The 22,037-nt window shown below is 46.7% G+C and overlaps 1 protein-coding gene across 1 annotated transcript; it reads right to left on the reverse strand.

Annotated features, from left to right (window-relative positions):
• Positions 1-1,088: 1,088 nt before the first annotated feature.
• Positions 1,089-15,273, reverse strand: LOC115324954 (partner of Y14 and mago). The gene is made up of 3 exons (XM_029985647.3): positions 15,208-15,273; positions 14,018-14,111; positions 1,089-4,586 (listed from the first exon to the last, which is right to left on the reverse strand). Exons 1-3 carry the CDS (start codon positions 15,251-15,253, stop codon positions 4,109-4,111), a joined length of 618 nt encoding a protein of 205 aa, XP_029841507.2. The 5' UTR covers positions 15,254-15,273; the 3' UTR covers positions 1,089-4,108.
• Between the last annotated feature and the right edge of the window lie 6,764 nt (positions 15,274-22,037).

Consider the following 22,037-nt stretch of genomic DNA (forward strand, 5'->3'; position numbering starts at 1 on the left):
ACGCAAACAAGCACCACCAGAGCTTCGCCCTAATCAACATCATTCACCACGTGGAGATGCGTTTTTTTTTTGGGGGGGGGGGTGTTTTTTTCCCCCACATGCCGGATGCAGATCGTGGTCTCAGTAACACGATAGCATGCTCCGTGAAGAATGTTTTTTTTTACAAACGATGTGATTTTATAGACAAAAAGGTAATTGATGTCTGCATGCCTCCAAGCTGATATATTTCTCGTATTGTACTTTTTGACCCAAGTTACAATGCAAAAGTAACCAGACATTTCACTCCGAGGTCACTCTTTTGAGTGACTTACTGTGTCTGTTTATTCAAAAGTGTAACCCTGTTTTCGCAGTTGTCAAACACTGAGTTCATTAGTAATATTTAGATCTTGGCGTTCGCCACAAAGCGAGAGGTTGGACGACATAGATGAGCTGTTCCGTAAAAACGAAGGAGCTTGCAAAAACAAGTTGCCTAAACAACAAAAAAAGATATTACACGGCATCAAAAAGTTACACTACATTATAAAACATTGTTTTCATCGCTTGCCATTACATGCCACATGTTTCGAAAGGGAACAGCCCAGTTAGGATGGGCAGAGAGCAAACCGAAGCTGCAACTGTATGGGAATGTGTCCGGGCATGGCACTTGGAAGGTTAATAAATATGCACGGCATGAGTATTTAGTATGAAGTGCAACTCACTTGGCACAAAGCGATTCCTTTCTTTCTGTTACAAGTGAAAATCTGTCATCAAAACTAGGTACCAATGTGAAAGAGTGCTCACTTGAGGCAGCAACTGAAGTGGTAAGCTTTTAGGCTCATCGACGCCTTGTACAGGGAAAGCTTAAAAATGTGCAGATGTGCTATGTGCCATTGCTGACACATGGCACGACCACGACATAGGCACATTTTTGTACTATGTGCCATCCCTGGCGGTGGGAAAAGAGAAAACTTTCAATGTCATGGTGCATGGTTCGTTGCTGCAAGCCTAACCGCTTATTTATTGGCTCTATTAAACAGTGTTATACTGTGTACTCAATAAACACCCATGTCCTTTTCTAAAAGTAACTATGGAAAAGAAAACGGTCCAGCTGTCAGTTTTCAATCTCCTTTATTTTTGTTAAAAGTGTCATTGTTTCAAGTGACAGATCTCACTTCACAATGAAGCGCTTGAAGTACTTCCAGCACTTCGTGCTCGAAGCACTTTGACGTAGGTAGCTTTCTTTTGTAGCACAAAAAAGGCTCAGGCGCAATAGTCGCAAGTGTAGCGCTCGTTTTTCGAGAAAACCCTATGGACACTAGGCATGCAAATTTCAAGGTCTAATGCCGAAGGACTTTCCTCCATTCAAATTCTACGGTGGAACGCGAAGAGGAGACTGGCAGAAAGACCCGCAGATGGCTCGTGCCAAATTGGCTTTATAACTTCGAGGCAGAAAAGAAGCTGACAGTAGCTGTCAGATCTTGTAGACTATCCATTTCTTGTACCCACGTTTTTAAGCAAATGCTTCAGAAAAAAGTTAATCTTCATGAGGTCATTCGCACAGAAACAGATCGCGAAATTATTACCAAGTCAAAGACGTGCAGCGATATGTGTATGCATCCTTGCTTTGGTGTGGCTTTCATCTCGAGTGTACAAAAGAAAACATTCAACAAATTGTTTACTTGTGGAAACGGTGTAAGGTCTCCGTGATACAAGGAAAGCAATCTGGAGGTGTACTAAAACATATCCCTTTAAATCCAAGTAGAGTCGTATATTGGGAGAGTGTGGCGACGAAGGCGCTGGAGAGGAGAAAAGTGAAGGAAAGGGAGGAGTGCCGAAGAAGCGAGAGGAAGGAGGAAGCTAAGACGAGACGACCGCCGTTTTAATGCCACGGGCTGTCAGCACCGAGCACTGTTGAGGCTATGCGTCGTCTGCTACAATCTTATTTCTTTTTCGCTGAATAAAAGTTTGCGCTGAAACTTGCCGAAACTTCACTCATTAGCTTTTCAAGTCACCGAGGAATAACACTACATCATTTTCTTGCCAGAGCCTGCCAAATAAAAGGAAAGAACCTAAATTTGGGTGCCGATCCTACGCATTCCACTGGGCGAATGAATGAAAATGGCGGCCCTCCCCGCTTGGGTGAGAGCAGCCGGGAGTTAACGCGCATGCGCTCACGCCTCTCGCTCTGGGCCGCAGGCCGATTGGCTCACTCGGGAAGGGGGCATTATGGCGGCGAGATCAGACTGGCCAAACTCTCCCGATATACGGCTCTGAATCAAAGCACTAGCAGGTGAGTCAGCTTTGCAGCAATGGAAACTGGGAGTGACTGAACACAGAATGCACTGTGATAGCCATAGTTCTGGTTTCTGTTTTCTCTAGTAGTTTTGCATTGTAACTATGCGACGCCGGAGACTGTGAAAGTCGTATAAGAAAGCGTCCTTCTACGTGCTCGCTGAAATTGTTCCCTGGTACCGAGCCAAATTTGCCTCGTGAAAGAGTGAAATGCACTGCCTTGATGCTGCAGGCATGCTAGTGCTTGCTTTGTGTCATCAAAAACTAAAAAGAAAATGCTAGGCTCTAATACAGTTAGTGTGATTGCAGTCATTCAAAGAAAACGTTCCAATCTTCATGCAGCATGCATTTTAAAAGTTCCTATCACTTAGTGCACCCCTACATTCGGGCAATGCCACTGGACACAATGTCGCGGATTATTGTCACAATAACAAAACAGTTCTAAAATCACAGTTACCTTCACACACACAAAAATGGGATTTGTACATTCTAACGAAGAAGCGGCCTTCCAATTAATATTCTCGGTAGACCCAATTTCAGCTGCTGTTTGGTGCACAAACAAGCACGGCAGCCAATCGGAGATCAGTTTTTGCGCACGCTTAAGTAAATCATTTGACACAACGTACAGATAAATACACTTCACAGCACCGATGACACCGATGAACTTATAAACTGAAAGCGGAACAAACCGGCACATTCCGATTGTGACAGTTGGAATTAAACTTATACGAAACTGGCCGCCTGCACAATAAATACCGTAATCGCCACCATTTCCACTGTTTACTGGTAATGCGTTTCCCATGCTCCTTTTGTGTCCTACACACCTTGTTCTTCCTTCAAACGGGCAAACGCAGAACCGACGAGTAGCTACTGCCGCAATGCCCAAAAAACATTGTAGCAAAGTCTTCGAAAAGATTAATCTATACCATCACTATGGTGCTTGGAAAGCGTCTCCGACCGGTCTGTTCACCATGACCTAAAACGCAGTCCCTCGATTTCCGCCGGATGACATTGTAGATGTGTCACGTTGTCACCAGCCGTGATCCTGGTAGTGTCGCAGCGGGTTGGTGAATGTGGCAGGTGCCCGTTCTGCAGCACGTTGCTCGGCAGCTTGGCAGCCAGGAGATGGGACGCCACGACGACGGCGACACTTGCGTTCACTCGTGCTTTTCGCAAGCATTTCTAGGGCCAACAGCGTGACATTCCGTTTGTTGCCACATCGGAACCACTTTTGATGTACGGGCGAGATGGGGTACTAAACGCACTTAGTCGGAGACGCATTGCAGGCACTACAATTATCACATTCTCGATCTGCATTAAAAAAAAGAGCCACCTTTTTCATTTTTTACGCTTTCTTAACCCGTGGATTTCGGACGCACGTACAAGGCACGACACGGATGGCACGAACGCACAATTGTCGGTTGCTCGGCTCTCTCTCGCCTGCCATCCGGTTCGTTAGCGTGGTGGTGTATGCGAATGAACCGAACCGACTGGGGCGGTAAAGTTTGGTGTTCAAGGCCGAGCTGTACGAGCAAACAAGTGAACACGTCGACGGTGTCGCATTCGGGCTAACCGTGTCATGTGACGTAACTGCAGCGATGCCGGCCATTTGTTGAGTTCAACATAAAGCACTGTAATGAAAATGAGGCTTACTGTAATGTGAAACGGCAAATAAAAAAGAGGTCGGGGCAATGTTTATGAACTGCCAGACACGTTGACTAACCCCTCCCACCCCCTACTTCCATATTCGCCTTGCCCCAACATATGACGCGAGTGATGCACGGCTGATCGTCCCCTCCTCTATAGTCTGTTTCGTCCGCCGACGCACTTTCCGCCGTCACTCCTCTTCGTCCAGCTCGAGTTCGAGCTCTTCGATCTGGGCTTCGACCTCGCCGCGTCTCGCCAGCTTCTCTAGCTGTTCCTTCTCCGGATTGGCCAGCTCTCCCGACTCGATCTTCAGCTTGAGCGCGTCTATGTCCCGCAGTTTCTTGCGCAGGTTCCGCAGCCTCTTGGCTGGGTCCGTCACGGCCGCCGCCGGCGCGGTGGCAGCGCTTTTCTGCGTTTCCTCCAGCTTCACCTTGGATTCGAGTGAGGATGCGAGCCGGTCTAGACTCGCGTTGTTGGCTCCGTCGCCCTCGCCCTCGGTGCCCGCTTTTTTCTTCTTCTTCTTCTTTTTCTTTTTGGCAGCGGCGTCTGGGTCGTTGCGCGCCGCCTCGCGAGCCTTCAGCTCCTCAATCTCGGCCTGGGACAGCCCCACGGGGTAAGAGAGGCCGGGTGTCTGACTCTTGGCCCACAGCTTGCCCTTGCTCTCGTACCTACGAGAGAAAAGGAAATGCGCACGGTCCGTTATATATTCCACCAAAAAAGTCTGCGAAGTAAATTAATTTTATTCTAATTGCACCGTATTTGCCACATTGTTCTCATCTCTTTGTCCCATCGTATTTTTTAAGGTATTTGTGCTCTTACAAGAAGAGCACGGCAGTACAACTAATATGCATCCTCCCCCTTTTTAAAAAAAGTATAGTTGTAATAGAGTTTTAAAAAGGCATTTCCAGAGTATTGCAATGCATTTGTAAGCAATTTATTTTTTACCTCGACCTTTCGCAAACTGCAGTACTGCAATTACTTTTGCAAAAGGTCATTCGACACTGACAATTTGATTATCATAAGACAGTAGGCGAGCTGGTAGGTGCTTGCGGCAAAGACTTGCGACTAAACTAAAAGGACAAACAACATAACGTTGCAACTTGTACGCTCTACCACGAAAAAAGGGGGCAAAATTTAGATGCTTTAAGGAAAGCTGCAAAGCATGCAGTGATGTGATTGCTGTGCCATTTGCACCAAACTGCGCCGAAGAACTTGCCCTGCAACATCCTGCTACATTTAGCCCAAATGTGAGGAACTTGCAACAACATTGCGCCAAAACTTGATTTCACTCCATTAAATACTGAAATATATTGGCTCAGACCCCGCTACACGTGTGGATCGTTATGGTAGGCTTGTGCGAATTTTCAAAACTTTAGATTTTAGCTGCAAATGACATACTATACTATTTGATCTCTCTATCAATGTTAAACCCTGACAGTACTCGGAATTTTCGTAATATCTCGTGTTCCTTGTCTGCTCTGGCATGTCAGTTATCTTTGTTGAGTGCGCTTTTCACCGCGCTCTTGTGTACTGCAGTGAAGCGATAAACGCAAAGTAAGCATCGCAATTTTGCCTATCTCGCTTCACCGCAGTGCATACGAGGGCTGAAGGGAAAGCATTCCCCCAGAGCGGGACATTAAACACGCAAACGTCACATATATTTTAAAAAAAGGAACTTTTTGAATATTATTATAACAGCTCTTAGTTGTAGTAAAAATTTCTGAATTATACTGAGGCTATTGCTTATGATAGACTGCAGCATTCTTGCAATATCTTTTTTCAAGTTCGTGATTTAGCGAAGGTAAAAATTTATATGAACTGCTCTAGGTTTATTTTTATTTGAACTCCGTTGTTTAGTTGTCACCTTTATAGATGCTTTATTCATTCGAGCTACAATCAATGCAGAGCACAAGTTCGTCTGCCTCTTTTGCAGGGGTTGTGACATCAGAATGCCCAACTCTGATTGAAGGATAGTCTGCAGACGTTAAAACAAGCTGCCCTGGTCTACCCACTGTCCTTCAATCGGAGCTTGGCATCTTTTTGACGTCAGCACAACTCCTGCGCAAGAAGCAGACGACTCGCTTTCAGCATAGAATAAAAGAGTGCCACTAAATAAGCTACGCTTCAGAGTAACGACACTTGGCCATATTGTGTCTTAAAATCATGGTTGCCAGTTATCTGAAGCTTTATCTGAAATCACAGGAAACGTCTTTCCGCCCTCCACAAATGTTTAAACAGTTTGTGACAGAGCAAAGCAATATTGCGTGACCTTCTTAACAACGAATCTAAATCTGAGGAAGTCGCACTTGTGAATCATGACGATCGGCAGTTGCGTCTGCTCTGCATACGAGCCAAAATGGCGGCGCCCACAACAATGCCGGGGAACGGAGTGCCGATACTCTAAGCGCAGCTCATTTAGTGACTCTAGAATAAACAAACCAAGTTAGGTGAAACAGTAGGAGGAAGCTTGGGAATAACCTGAACAGCTTTGGCTGGATCTCTGTTATTATAAGGTTCTACGTAACAAATGTCATTAATTTTCATAATTTATGACAAAAGCCTTCTTTTTTAATCTGACTTAAGAATTTTCGTTTTATAACAACCTTTAAACTTAATTGAGACAATTTGTGGGCTCAAGATTATTCTAACAATATTTTAGTGAAATATACGATCTGGTTTACATTTTATTGTGCCTAAAATGATCATTCACAGCAGTCCATACTGTCCTTCGTCGATCAGCATCTTGTTGCTGTGCCTAGTGCTTCTATTTGCAACTAAACAACTAGGTCTGTGTAATCAAGTTTGCCATTGCACAGAAGTGTGCATGCACGTTTTTTAGTTGGATAGGCCAACACACGAATCTTAACATAATATTCACAGTGGTATAAATAAAAATGGAGTGTGTGCTTGTGCTCCAAAAGTACTTTTTGCTGCTCCATACCAGAATTTCGGCTGCTAAAAAATGACTCAGGTCGATCGCATCACTGAGCATGAAAAAACAAATGTGTTCAAACTGAACATTATTCTCCAAGTTGGCCAATAGCAGAGGTGATAAAGGAGATGGGTAGGAAATACTGGATGAGCCAGGTCAAAACACACCCAGTATTTCCTATGGTATCGCCTCTGGAATAATACTATAAAAAAAAATATATCTCTAATGCAACAAAGATGGTTATATACAAGGCATGTGTAAAAGAATATCAAGAAAATGTGAAAATATGTACACCCAGAGTTTGACATCAATCTGTCCTACGCTCTGGGTACAAGACTGATAGATGCTTAAGAGGGAGCACACCCTGGAAACCCCACAAAGAATACATGTAGTTTGTGAAACATTCTCACACGATAACCGTTGCACAGATTTCTTGTATTACTTTAAAGACACTGACACATTATTGAGAAATTAAACAGCACGAATATGAAATTACAATTTCTTTTATACTTATAAGAAAATGATGAAATTGGTCAAAATCAGTTGTTTTGGCACTTTTCACATTTAAAGGCAGTTTATAAAGTCCTCTTAAAGGACCCATGAAACGAATTTTGGGCTGGAGTAAATCAATTTATATTGGGATTTTACTAATAGCACATCGTTCAGTGGACCAAAAGAACAAAGGTAGAAAGTCAGAAGCCTGACTTTCGCTACAAAAATTTGCAAAACATAACGGACTATTTCGTACCTCCTTCCCTTCGTAAACTCTCCGCCTTTTCACTGTGATACATCCGCGGGCCCCGCAGCGCGTCACCGAGCTACTAGCCACCATAACCGGGCCCCCGCAGCGCGTCACCAGGGCCCAAGCGCACGTCACACGGCACCGGACCTCACTTAATCTCTTTACCCCTAAGCTGACATTGCGGTGGAAGCTACGCGCTTGCCGGACCAATCAGCCGCCTCCCTTTCATCACCTGACCTCATTCTCTGCGGGTCGGTATGCGCGAGAGGGCGTGATCACGTGGAAAATGTGTGGCTGGCCCAACGAGCACGTAGCTTCCACAGCACTGTCAGCTTCGGGGTGAACGGGGTGGGGAAAGCAACTAGTCGGAATTTTGAGCGACGGGCTAATCTTCTAGGGGGACAATGGCTGTGTCCGGGCTACACAAGCGAGATTCTGAGCAAGAGGGGACGCCCTTCTTTCCGACTTCTTGAACTGTTTGGTACAATGCGCGATTTATGAGTTGAGGAGGAAAGCTAAACAAAAAAAAGTTGAAAAAGCGTTTCATGACTCCTTTAATTACATGTAAAAACGTCTCCCGTTCTGTGTCTTTTAAATTTATTGCAGAACCGAATGACATAAAAATTACTGACTTAAGTCCATCCGTTTTGTAACAACAACGAATTACAAGAACCAAGAGATTTGTGCTTGTTTTCTTTATTTTCATGTTTCTGTTTCCCCCGAGATGGCGCTCGCTGTCCGTGAAGAGTATAAAGGGGCCGTAATGTAGTTCGGCAGCTCGGCTTTGTTCTCAATGTTCCTCCACGCGTGCATGTGCCATTTCAGTATTCAATCTGCATGGCGGACGCACCTGTAATGTGTTACCTCGCTTTCCCGGAGGGTGCCCCTCCTCCCTCGAGCGACACCAACACCTCTTAGACTAAGAATGCGTCAACGCTTGTGAGTCGGAATGCAAAGGTGGCGGAGAGGGAAGGCCATGACCCCAACAACCGGTGGCAGTGGCCGGCACCGCCACGAGTCGGCCTGTGCTATGAAATGTGTTACGTTTTAGTGTGAACATTTTGTTTAAGAACATCTTTCAACGCAGTTCTTAGGGTGGACCTACTCGTAAACAATGACTTCCAGACGTTTGTGAAGATGGACGTACGAGCGTACACGTGCCAAGATATGTAGTACATTTCAATCATAACTTTTGTGCCGTCTTCCAACTGTTATGTTTGTGCTTTAACAACCAATCGACATGCCGTCTTCCAACTGTTATGTTTGTGCTTTAACACCCAATCGACATGCCGTGCATGCGGTGCAGTGGTGGAACTGCTGCGCCAGAACGAAAACCCTGCTATATGCTGCTCCAAAGATTGTATTTGTGCACAATTTGCGCCATGTCTGTGCCAAAAGGGAGCTGCTCTCAAAAAGAAAACTGAAAGTGTCTGGCACGTGGCATTCTTGGCAATGCCACTGAAAATTAAGAAAGTATAGTTGTTTTTTCGGATGCATAACTACTTTGTGCAAAGAGTGGGGCTGCGCGAATATTCGAATTACCAAATACTAGTTTCAAATTATACGCTACTTGATATTCGCTTCAAAATCAACTGTAATATTCGTACTTTCCGAAGTGTTGATAGCAGCGGGTTAGCCCCCTTGAGTGCGCTTCTCCTCAAGCCCCGACGTACTGCGCAGAAGCAATACCCGCGAAGCTGACACCGCGATCTCGCGAATCGCTTCACCGCAGCGCAACTGCGCACTTAAGTAAGCCTGAACTCCATGGAGCGAATTATGCGACGAATATCTGACGAACGTCGCCCCAAGGCGCGCTCGCTTTGCATGCGATGTAGCAGCCACTGTGCTGGTTCCACGTGCAGAGCAAAAACCGCCGGGCGAAATTCACCGCTTTTTTGCAGCATATTCGTCCCATGGAGCTCAGCCTTTAGGCGAAAAACACACCTTCAAAGTGATATAGCACACGTGCGCACCTGGTTTAATAAAAAAGAAAACATTGTGATTGCCGATATTTATATCGCAGAAAAATCTTCAAAATTTAACTGTGGCTTTTATGCAAAAATGTATGCTAGGCAGCGATGTTTTAACAACCTGTGTTCATTACTTGTACTTGTTCTGTGTTAATTCAGATTTAAAGAAAATATTTTCATATACAGGGCTGGAAGCAAGCTGCAACCTTTTGGAGCATGTCTGGGAGCAGCAAAGATGCCACTTTGGAGCAGTGACAGTTCTGCTCTGGAGCAGCTCAGGAGCAACAAAAGTCAAGTTTCGCAGCAGTATAAGCAAATCTTGGAGCTGGTCACCCAGGTCAAACATGGGACCATAAGCACAAATGTAATTTTCTAAATACAAGAAAAAAAAAATATATATAAATGAAACATTTAAAGGGGGCCGAGGGCCCCACAAGCTGCGTTTGTAGCTTTTTTCCTCGGCCTCCTCCATTCTGTATGAAATGGAAAACCAATAAAGAAAGAAAGAAAGAAAAAGCATCTCCATGTGACGTTCCAGAACCATTCCCAAACATTACCTTTCCTTAAATATATTCCACCAATAGCATAAAAAATATTTGAATGGCAGCTATTGAGAATTGTCCTGGTAGCCGGTTGGCTCCTCTCATGGATTTACAATAGAAGGCACAGTCAACAAAAGAAGCTCAACTTAAGCCTTATGAAAACAAAACATTGTGCTCATTTAACAACCTAACTCACATGTTCCATAAGTTAAAAACAAAACCATTTCAAGCTGCAATAGTATGGTATGAAATAAAGTCCAGTACTGACCACAGTTCATTATTAGGAAATACAAATGTTTCAAGTCCCTGTTTAGAAAACAAAAGCATCCCAATACTCAACAGAGTACAAATCTACTTTGATAAAAGTACAAATGCAAAATGTCGAAAACTTCATGATACCACCTATATCATCCCTGCTCACACTCGATTAACCCTTACTAAAACAAACATGACTTACTAAAAGAAAAAAGAAAAGGGTTGTTTGGGAGTTTAATGGAAAAAAAGTCAGACAAACTACCAAGTAAGACCATAAAAGTTTTCCTGACAAGTCAATGCTGAGAGCAAGTGTGTCTGCTTCTTGCTCAGTGGTTGCGTGACGTAGGAACACCGCGCTCGTGACGTCAGAATGCCGACATCTTATTGGCTGATTGAAAAAAATAGTGGGTAGACCTTAAAGGCTCGTTCACACTCTTGCAACCGAGTACGACCGAGAAGGACCAAACCGGTTTTTAAGCCTTTTGCGACTTCTTAGGACCGGATGCGATGCAGCGGAGCTGGTCCTAAGAGATCGCAAGAGGCTTAAAAACTGGTTTGGTCTCTCTCGGTCGAACTGGGTTGCAAGAGTGTGAACGGGCCTTAAGGCACCTAGCATTGAGGTCGACTCACTATCACTTCGATCAGAGCCAATCGGAGCTCGGCGTCGTTCTGAAATCACCGCACCTCCTGCACAAGAAACAGACGACTTGCTCTCCGCATTGCTTGGATGCGTTCTAGCGCAACCGGTTTAGAATTTGCTTCGCTCGGCAGGACATTTCCACTGTTTTCCTCGTCCTCTCACCGGATTGCTGTTTGTGTGCCAGCACCTGTATTCGCCACGTACGTCGTTTACAAGAAAGTCTACAGAAGATCGAGGCAACCAATTATCGCTTTTATATGTTACGCTTACGACAAAAACGAGGAGCGCGGAAGCGGTCTCAGCAAAAGGACACACCCCAAACACGCAAAAAAGTAGAAAATATTATGCCAAATGTTTGTTTAATTTTGTAGAGTAGTTTCACTTTCCCCAGAGATTAGATGATAGGTGAACACACGCGAGCAGGCTCTAATGTATGTTTATATACCACAAAGTCCTGAAAGAACACCCACCCAAGAAGAAAAGGTTAATGGTGTGTGTGTGTGTGTTACATTTACTCTCCTATCTGACTTTCCACAACGCTGAAGCGTCCGTTCTTTTTTGGCAGCATTGTTTCGTCTGAAAGTCTCGATTGATTCAATAAATTTAGAAGACTTGACCACAAGTTATGCTAGTTTAAGTATTATATAAAGATAAGTTTCACGTGTTACAACGTCGGACGATTAAAAATGTCCGATCACATCCTTCGTACATTCATTACCTTCATAACATTGTGACACCTTGTATCTTATTCTTTCCTCATTGATATTTCCTTTACTGTGAATTACAGCTGATGTGGTACAAGTATGACAGCATTCCCGAATTTGAGCGTGAGCTCAGTGCACAGACGAAGCACTTGAAACCAGGAAAATATCAATGAGATTTAATTTTTGAACCCTGTGCTCACTTATTCTCACCAAGTACACAAAATGTTTGGCTTTTGTCACAATCATGCGGGGTTTGTATTAAATTGATGGACACCATAACATAAGAATTTTTCTCCCAGGAAAAGATGAGGCAAAAGTCTGTGATGCACTGAAACAGTCCGTCATTTCAAACAACAGAAAACAGCTTTTGTAACTCGCTTTGCGTTTCAAATTAGTACTAATGATGAAAGGTGATTTTCAAATTGGTTAACAAAATTGATTTTCAGTTGGAGAAATGAAGAAAGGTGGTTAAAAAACTACTACACTTATGTCTAGTAATTCATAATCGTGCGATCAGCCAGAAAACAGCAAGTTTTCGACGAGTATTTGTCCTTATACACACGCGGATCTGTTGAGTGGTAACATTTTACAGCTCGATAATTTTCTTCTTCGCAAAGTGCCACTTGACGCAAAAAAGGATGTCTCCACACTGTCACAGACAGAATTCTCGGCACACTGTCTCCGAGCAACTACAAGTGCCACTTGCAGAAGCGCGCAGCGCAGAGGTCGATCTCGGCCCCTGTGCAATACGCGCAGTGGTCGACGAGCATGTCTTTCCGAGTCTTTCCTGTGCCAGAGCTCTGCCCCGCACGTGCGTGCCAGTGTGCTGCCACGCGCACTCAGGAGGGGCAACGCACGCCGAATTCGAATCCCCAAACAGCAGACGTGCGAGAAAGAGGGGGACTGTTCCTCTGCACAACACTGACCACACAACATGTTTGGGTCTACTTTTTTTTTGTAAGAAACGTGGCGGAGTTGAGTTAGCGACTTATTGATGGTGCAACGCGACGATGACTGAGCCACAACTTGCGCGACATCTGTATTCTGAAAAGAGAGAAATGAAGCAGACTCTGTGCGCTCTTAGAGAAACGATGAAGACGATTTGGAAGTTCAATTTAGCGATTGAAATAGATGTCAGGTGTCTTCCAGTTCCAGGTAATGTTGATGATGTTTTAGCCAAAAGTTGAGCTTGCGCGTTGCACAAATTAATTTAACAGATCCAGCAATAATCATGCCGGGACCCCAATGACAGCGACACCCGAAATTCAGAAGAAATTCAGCTTTAGAGTCGAGTGGACTGTGACATCGATTGAGGCTTGTTAGGCGTTGGTTCGAAGTAAACGAAATCCGCTCGTTTTCGATTTCAATCGCAAGTTGTTAAAAAAAAAGAAACATGCTTTTGGAAATGCAATATTGAAAACCATATATTTTTTGGACGAAAGGTGTACTGCAATAGAAATAGAATACCATTTCAGTCTGCTGTCGCGGGAATTCAAATAGCCGAGCGCTTTTCACTCGTGAATATTGGGCGTGGACTGACTTGAAAAGCATTCAGTGTGGCAACAACAACATATGTTGTTTTTTTTCTTAAGAAAAAAAAATGGTGCATCATAGTTGTGTATGTTTTGTCACACGACTCTTGGTTCCACGTGTGGAGGGAGCTGCAGAAACTGTTCCAGGCTGATGCGCTGCGGTTCCCGGTACTCCTCCAGGTCCATGTCAAAAAACCTCTGTCCGACCTCGTCTACCCCATCTTTCTTGCACATCCATCCAGCCTTTCATCCAGCGAGACCTTTCTGCGCCTGTGGTGTACTGAAGTGTTGTGCGGGAACAAAGACATTGGTAACCTCCCCTGTGCAATCCCAAGACTCCATCACTTACACGCCGAGCTTCCTCGAGCAGGACGCACATTTGTGTCGTATCTTGGGTTAGCAAAGCTGATGCCGTCCGCGTTAAGCCTGTTATGGTGTTTTGTCTCACTTGATACTTACCAGCGACATGCAACAATTTTTGTTTTTCGTAATGCGGTAGCACTGCTCGCAACTCAATTGGCAATAAACTTGTCGACCAAATATGGCTGCTTGTAGTCTCTAATTACTGATAATATTTGCCTGGTTTCTCAAATTTAGTCTTCGTTTCCCTAGCCCATTCTCTCACTTTCCTCTTCAACAAGTCCCAAAAAGGCCACCAGCAAAGGCAGGATTAATTTCTGTTCTTGTATGTTCCCAGATTTCCCTCAAAGCAGCATAACCCCCCCTCCTACTTTGGGTTTAACCTTAGGTGCTCGTTTTGACACCGAGCATTGTGGACTCACAGCGGGACCTCCTCCTGGGGCACATAGCCATCCTTGACGCGTCTCGCTTTCCTCCAAGTGCCGTCCGGACGCTGCGTGGCAGGGATGTACGACCCTGCAAGGGAGCCGCACTTACTTTAGCGGTGCTTCGGTGGCACACTATACTCGGCGTCAGCTTTCTTGTGCTACGCTGTCAAGGCTAGCTTAGTTTCCACAATGCTGCAGCCCTGCACTGCATGCTGCCCGAACAGTTGGCTATGCCTTGCGTCTTATTTGCGCGCGCCCGCGCAAGTGCTTTGGCAGCGCTGCGGAAATTACTTGGGCTTGACAACGTAGCACAAAAAAAAAAAAAAAAAATTAATGTGGGGAGATTTTTTTTAAACATCATTGAGAATTTTGTGACGCCAACTCATTTTCAAAAAACCCGCGCATGTTTTTTTTTTTTTTCTCTGAGTTTGATTTTTGTTTGCTCGTGCATCTAGTGAGTAGTGTAGTGACGCTAAACTTCCATACGTTAAGCTTCATCCCATAACGTTAAGTTTCACAGAACGATACGAAGTAACCACACAGGCTGCAGACTTTCGTTTTGCCTCCATCATCTGGTGCGCTCTACTTGGAAGTGTCGCACCGCGAAGGCAATATCCATCGACACCGATACCTGCCAGTTTCCGAACCTGAACGCTATCCAGCGCTTGACTTCGATCAGCAGAATGACAAAACGAAAGGACCAAAAAGCCCTATCTCATTCGACAAGTTGCAAATAATCCCTAAAGCGCTTGATTCATGGAAACAATCTGGCAATTCAGGGTGCAGATTACAGCAAAGCCGGCAGTAGCCGAGCTATCTACGGCGCTAGTGAATTTGAAACGGCTTTATTTTTTTTTTTTTTTTTACCTACTTAATAAGAGCCCGCTTGCATAGATGCATACAAGATTGCGCAAAGCCTATGTGGTGCACACGCCCGGCCAAAGGGAGATTAAACGAATGGATCGTTATTCAAAGCGCCGGTTCCCTCAGATGCGAACCTCCTGCTACAAAGCATGTTTTCTGGACATCCACAGCGACCAGAAGCCGGCCATGCGGCATGGTCGCTGCTCGATATGCTGAACTTGCTGAAGCTACGGAATATATACTGCAAGACTGAAGGCACGCGGAAATAAATGCAAAGCTTGAATAAGACGCGAGATCTCCGGTGATGAGAAAAGAAATACCTTTTTCGTCGGTCGCGTACAAAGCAGCCGCATCTCCGGACGCCATTTTGCTATCGCGTCCCTCTAGCGGGCAAACTAATTTATTAAATATTTAGACTAAAAAAAACAACACAAAAAGTAACCGGTAAATCTTTATAGTTAGGTAAATTCTATCCTCGCCCATGAATAATTACAAAATTAGATTTAATTTTTGTAAACATTGCGCGTTCATAAACCATTAGGCATAGCCATGGTCACTGCAAACGAAACGAAACTGAACACCGCTCCGACTCGCTCCGACTGCAAGCGCGTGTAAACGCGCGAAGCATCCGAAAAAATTACTAAGTTTCTCTGAAACCACCTGAAACAAACATTTGTACCTTCTCACATATTTCGCTTTGGCTCGAAACACGTGTTCGCTTCTCAATATATATCTGAAAAAAACTTTGGAGGACGCCTAGAGTCGTATTTTTCGTCATTTTTCGTATAATCGAAATATCGCTTTGATCAGTGGGGCAGCACAAACGGTACGAATATCTCTAAATCTTTTACCTGACGTTTCATAGTACAAAAGCGGGAACTTCAGAAACAACGGCGGCCCTAGTTTGAGATTTTGGGAGAGGAAAAGACCATATACCTGCCCGTCCAGCTTGAACTTTTCAAACTTTAGTCCCGCAAATAATAATAATGTTTATTTGCTCGCGAGAGCCGCCGTACCGCAGAAATTCATCAGCCCGTATCATGGAGGCCCGCGGTGCCGCGTGTACTGATGGTGATTATGTGATGATGTAATATACAAGATGAAAATGATGGTGATTGATATTGTGACGTCGTCCGAGGTGGAGGGTGGAGACGACAGCGGGGCGCGAGCAAGTCCGGACGTGCGCAGTTGGGGGTGACACACGGGAGCGGGGAGTGCACGGACGGGTTTACTGCGGTTGATCGAATGCCAATTCATCGAAGCACGTTTTAGAGAATGTGTATGAAGGCAGAGCCTCAGTTTAGAGAAATGCCGTTTATCGAAAAGGGGACGTTATTTAAAAAGGCTTTCCTACTTCGCGCGCGGAGGCATGCGGTTTAGAGAAGCTCGCTTTAGCGAACGCCGTTTTACCGACCCCGGTTGATCGAATGCCTTTATACCCAGTTTAGAGAAAATGGCGACGAGCCTCCTTTTAGCGAATTCGGCCGCCGCGAAGCGGTGTGTACGGGTAAATCATGTGAGTTCACATTTTTGTAATGAGCCGCCGCAGACTGCCGCCGCAAAGCGGCGGGAGCGCAGCGGGAACTTCAGAAACCACGGCGGCAATCATATTTAAGCGTCTACCTTTTATGCGGTTTCTACGTCTCTTGGGGTTCGGGCAAGCCAGCGGGCACGGAAAGAGTAGCTAAATATCAGTGCGCCATATTTTAAACGGACGACACGGAAACCTCCTCCACCGACGAGGGCGACCCGCGGTACCGAAAGCGCGCAAAATGTGACGTCTTTGGTCCTGGGCTTACTACTGGTCAGAGCCACTAAAAACTTCTTTTTGGTCGAAATACAAAATATAAGTAGCGCGAACCGTTTCAATTATTTATAAAAGTAGTTTTTGTTCACTATTATAGATGAAAAAAAAAGAAAGAAATGCAGTTTATAAAGTACGGAAACAAAAAAATGACCCGTCGACATACCCGCCGCCAAGCGGTGGAAAAGGCGGCGCATACTAGAAAGGAGTAGTGGGATAAGGCGCCGACACGGAAAATTCCCGGACGTACGCGGTGGCGCTGCATTCGTATGGACAGAAGGATCCGACCGGCTCCGAGCGTTCCGAAGGCTTTCGGCCAGAGGCTTTGTCTTGCGGTTTGGCCGTTTCGCGGTATGGCAGCGCGAAGTGGCTCCCATTTTGAACTGATCTTTACTTCGTGTTTGCTTTCGTTTGTGGCCAATGAAGTGTCATGCCGAATTAGTGTTTAATCGCGCCACAAACGCAATGAAAGCCGCTTTGGCTGCCCGCTGCATACAGCCTATCCAGAACATGCTTTAGTGGCGCCCTCTGGCGCCGTCGACACGTAGTGCGGCGGCCGTGAGCGCTTGATGAGCTCACTATTCCTCCCCTAGTTCACGGCCACTCAAGGCAGGACCTGCGACGTCATGAAGGAGGTTATTTTTTACTTGTTTTTGTAATTCTAAATTGCCTATAACTTTTAAAATAAGGCGAATTTCGCGAAAAGAAAAGTTTCACTAAGTTACTACGTTCAATGCGCTCAGGTTCGGTGCAAATTAAAAAACAGTAAAAAGTCCTTGCAGGGCCCCTTTACGCGCAGCAGTGATACACGCGAAAAGTACGAAAGCCTTTTTTTTTTTTTTTTTTTTTTAAGCGTCTACTTTTTGATAAACGGCGTCTCTCTAAACTGAGGCTCTGCTTTCTCTAAACCATGCTTTGATAAAGCGTGCCCATTCTCCAAAACGTGCTTCGATGGAATTAGAGCACTATATAGCTCCTACGGAGCAGAGTAGCGCAATCCTTTGAACTCCGTGTTTTGCCGACAACATGGCCGACAGAGCGGCTCGGCGCGAGTCACGTGGTACTCAGGGTTCCAGGAGGCGGCCTGCCCTATGGGAGAATACATGGAGATCGACACAACACGGCTGATTAAAAGATGAACGGCGAGTTCACACTTTTCAAAACTAGTCTGTCGTGAAGTTAGTAAAGCACTAAACCATTTATAAAAGTTTTAATAATATCGGATGCATGTGCAAATTTTGAGAAGGCAATTTCCAACGCAATGGCGTTTGAAGCAGACGATTTTTTCTCGCAGCGGAGATGGGCTTTTCGGGTTAGCCGGAGCGGGTCACGTGAATGGTGTGACGTCGCCGTGTCGTCTGCTGCATGATGCCGCTCAGGCAATTTTTTAAAAAAAGTCACGTCCTTGCGGGGCACAAAACTTAGCGCAAATTATTCTAAAATGTTCCATTATTATGTCAAAAACAATTGCCATTCCGTACGACCCCACAATACTGAAGAAACAACGATTTTCTCACGTTCTCCATGCATTTCTGACCACAGTTGGAACCTCCGGGCGTTCGCCGCTAGTCGCCGAGAGGCGGCGTTCTAGATTGCGCTACTCCAGAGCCGTATATTGGGAGAGTTTGGCCAGTGGGTGTGGCGACGAAGGCGCCGGAGAGGAGAAAAGTAAATGAAAGGGAGGAGAGCGCCGAAGGAGCGAGAGAGAAAGATGGGAGCAGAGAGGAGACGACCGCCATTTTTTAGCAACGCTGTCGGAGTCTGGTCGGAAAAGAGCACTGCTGAGGCTACGCGTCGTCTGCTACGGGTCGACTTCTTTTTCGCCTGAATAAAAGTTTGTGGCCATACGCCGAAAAATCTTCATTTATTAGCTTTTTAACCCACCGAGGAATAACAGAATGTCATTTTCTTGCCAGAGCCAGCGATATAAAAGGCAATAATCTAGATTTAGATGCTGATTCCACGCATTCCGCCGGGAGAATGATTGAATATGGCGGCCCTCCCCACTCAGGTAGGAGCAGCCGGGAGTTCACGCGCATGCGCTCATGCCTCTCGCGCTACGCCGCGTGCTGATTGGCTCACTCGGGAGGAGAGCGTTACGGCGGCGAGATCATAGACTGACCAAACTCTCCCCATATATGGCTCTGCGCTACTCCAGAGCCGTATATGGGGAGAGTTTGGTCGCTTCTCCTTCTGCTTCTTCGGCGCTCTCCTCCCTTTTATTTACTTTTCTCCTCTCCGGCGCCTTCGTCGCCTGGCCATACCCACTGGCCAAACTCTCCCAATATACGGCTCTGCGCTACTCTGCTCCGAAGGAGCTATATAGTGCTCTAGATGGAATGGCATTCGATCAACCGTAGTAAACCCCTTCGCGCGTGTATCACTGGTGAGACAGGTGGGGAAACGAGAGCCAAATGAGCGACCGGATTGTGTCCCCCTCGGTTTTTTCTTTCTCTGTGGCGCCATCTTTGTGAAGCATCGCGAACTCTCACTCCGGGTGGGCGACCGGAGGCGACCGGCTAAACTGACGGAGATGGTTTCTCGTAAATTTTCAATGCAGGACTGTCGTGCTCTTGGTTCATTTTGCGCACTCTCCCATAGAGTTACACGAAAATCCGATTCCGATTTTTTTTTCCTCTCGCCGCAGCGCCATCTGTCGCTAATCGGGGATGCCCGCAAGCAGACGACTACACAATCCGGTCACGGCGCTGCGGTAGGCTTCTATGGGTAGGGAGCAGGGTGTAAGATAGACAGGTGGGGAAACGGCCCATAGAAACCTACCGCAGCGCCGTGACCGGATTGTGTACTCGTCTGCTTGCGGGTGGCTTGCGGGTACCCCCGATTTGCGACAGATGGCGCTGCGGCGAGAAGAAAAAAATTGGAATCGAATTTGCATGGAACTCTATGGGAGAGTGCGCAAAATAAACTGAGAGCACGACAGTCCTCCATTGAAAATCCACGAGAAACCTTCTCCATCAGTTTAACCGGTCGCCAGCGTTCGCCCTCCTGGACTGAGAGTTCGCGGTGCTCAACATAGATGGCGCCACAGAGAAAGAGAAAACCGAGGGGGACACAATGCGGTCACTCATTTGGCTCTCGTTTCCCCACCTGTCTATCTTACACCCTGGTAGGAAGGCTCTAGTGAGGGTGGGCGAAACTCAAAACCTGGAGAGCGTTTGCAATTTAATGGCGGCGCCTGAGGGAGAGGATTCGAGAAGGATATGCACCAATGTTGCCTGCATGAGAGCAGGCGCCCGCTGTGTTGCAACTCTGTTGCTCCATGCTCCTTTCCTCCTCTCTCCTCCCATTGCAAGCAACGAACGCCTTGGCGCAGCCTCTTTCGCTTCCTTCTCGCTCCGAGAATTGCAAACGTCGAGAGGAGAAAGCAGGGTTGCCAGACAAGCAGCAACGTCCAAGATGGCGGAATTTACCATTTTTCGCGTTTAAAAAATACTTAACCTATCGCAACAAATCTGATGGCTATGAAAAAGTAATCATTTATACATTTTGTAAATTATTCAAGCACCTTAATGGGCGTCTATAACCTGAGTCAGGAAAGAAAACGACCCTTTGCCCCATAGACTCCCAGCAAAATTTAGCAATTAAATGGCGTCCATGTCCCGTGATCCCCGATCTAGGAGTTGCACCCACCCTCACTTGAGCCTCCCTATCTATGGGCCGTTTCCCCACCTGTCTATCTTAAGGCCCATACGCACATTCGCGTTTGAGCGCGGTGCGTTCCGTAGCGGCAAGCGGACGCGTTGCGTTGCGAAGACCGCTTGCGCCAAACTTGTACGCACAGTTGCGTTGACACGCAGTCAACCGCAGTCAAGAGCCAATAAGAACGCGCTATCGTCGCTAGTGGCTCACCAATAGTAAGCGAAATCCAAGGCAACATGGCGGCGCACGGCGACAGCGTCGAAGCGTTCGATCTTGGGACAATCTCGCCGGCTTCCCCGACGTTTTGTAAAGCTTGAACCATCGCAGCCTTGGAAAATACAGTCTCCACCGCTCCCCAAAACGAGAAAGCAAGCACTGCCAGTCTGCGACCGGCGAACCGGATACGTCTCGCCGAGTCGGCCGGGTGGGGCGAGCGAACACGTCACCCCTCTCCTCTTTCGGCTTCTGATTGGTCGAACGCGCCCGAACGCACCACAACGCTTCGGAAAGTTGAACGAGTCTCTACTCGCTTGCGTCGCGCTACCGAGCGTTGCGGGAAGGCGCGCGTCGGTCCGCGAGCGACTGCGCCTGGCCGCAAGGACTCCGCAACGCACTCAAACGCGTTCAAACGCGAATGTGCGTATGGCGCTTTACACCCTGCACTGGTGCGAGCGTTAACCCAGGCCACTCGCTGCGCTCCCCGCCGCTTCGCGGCGGCAGTCTGCGGCGGCTCACTACAAAAACTTTAACTTACCCGTACACGCCGCTTCGCGGCGGCCGGATTCGCTAAAAGGAGCCTCACCGCCATTTTCTCTAAACTGGGTTTCTCTATGAAGGGATTCGACAAACTGGGGTCGGTAAAACGGCTTTCGATAAAACGATCGCTTCTCTAAACCGCATGCCTTCGGCACGGGGTTAGGAAATGGGGAAGAGGGAATAAAAATTTGGTTGGGGCTAGTTAGTTCATATCGATTAAAAGGCTAACAGGCGCGAACAAACAGGACGAAAAAAGACACAGGTACGACACGGACAGGGCCTGGGAAAACTGGAAACCGGTCGAGGACGTGGAGAGAGGGAGGCGAGCCAGGCCGGGAAATTGGGAAAAGACGAGTCTCTTCGAGGGGGAGGGGGGAAGCGAGTCGAAGGGTGAGGACGGGTTTTTGGGAGGCCAGGAGAGGAAAGGCGGGAATGTGATCGCGACGTGCGCTGTGAAACGAGAGAGCCGAGGCAGGAACGCAAGCTGAAGGCGTGCATCGACGGACATCCGCGAAAGACCGATTAGCCGCATCCTGAGCCTCCTCGGTAGAACCTGCCCGTCGAACCAGAGCTACGTCGATGACCGGCCCTTGCAGATCCCCTCTCCAGAGACCCCTACGACGGGACACCGAGAACATGCCGGGCGAGAGGTGAGCAACAGGCGGCCCCTGCACCGATATTAGCATGCGGATTATTCCGCTAAGACTAAATATAGTTTCATGTTCAAGGCCACACCTACAGATAAAGAATACCTAGTCTATTCCACCGTGAATTCATGTTTCTCGCTTCTCCTCTCCTCAGCGTGGACGCACCACGCAGTATTTGTGCTGCCTCTACTGGGGTCGTCACAATAGGGAGTTTTCGTAGACCGCGTTTCCCCCTCCGCTAAGCCCTCCGCAACGAAGATGCCGCTACTGCGCCTGCGCGCCA

The sequence above is a fragment of the Ixodes scapularis genome, unplaced genomic scaffold (genome assembly GCF_016920785.2).
Source record: "Ixodes scapularis isolate PalLabHiFi unplaced genomic scaffold, ASM1692078v2 PGA_scaffold5__190_contigs__length_132052651, whole genome shotgun sequence".
Lineage (NCBI taxonomy): Eukaryota > Metazoa > Arthropoda > Arachnida > Ixodida > Ixodidae > Ixodes > Ixodes scapularis.

What these genes read in the sequence shown, in the direction of transcription:
- LOC115324954 (XM_029985647.3), bottom strand. Translation starts at nt 15,253, where the DNA reads ATGGCGTCCGGAGATGCGGCTGCTTTGTACGCGACCGACGAAAAAG. An exon ending in GTACGCGACCGACGAAAAAG is followed by an intron (nt 14,112 to 15,207) that starts GTATTTCTTTTC and finishes GCTCCCTTGCAG; the next exon opens with GGTCGTACATCCCTGCCACG. An exon ending in CCCCAGGAGGAGGTCCCGCT is followed by an intron (nt 4,587 to 14,017) that starts GTGAGTCCACAA and finishes TTTCTCTCGTAG; the next exon opens with GTACGAGAGCAAGGGCAAGC.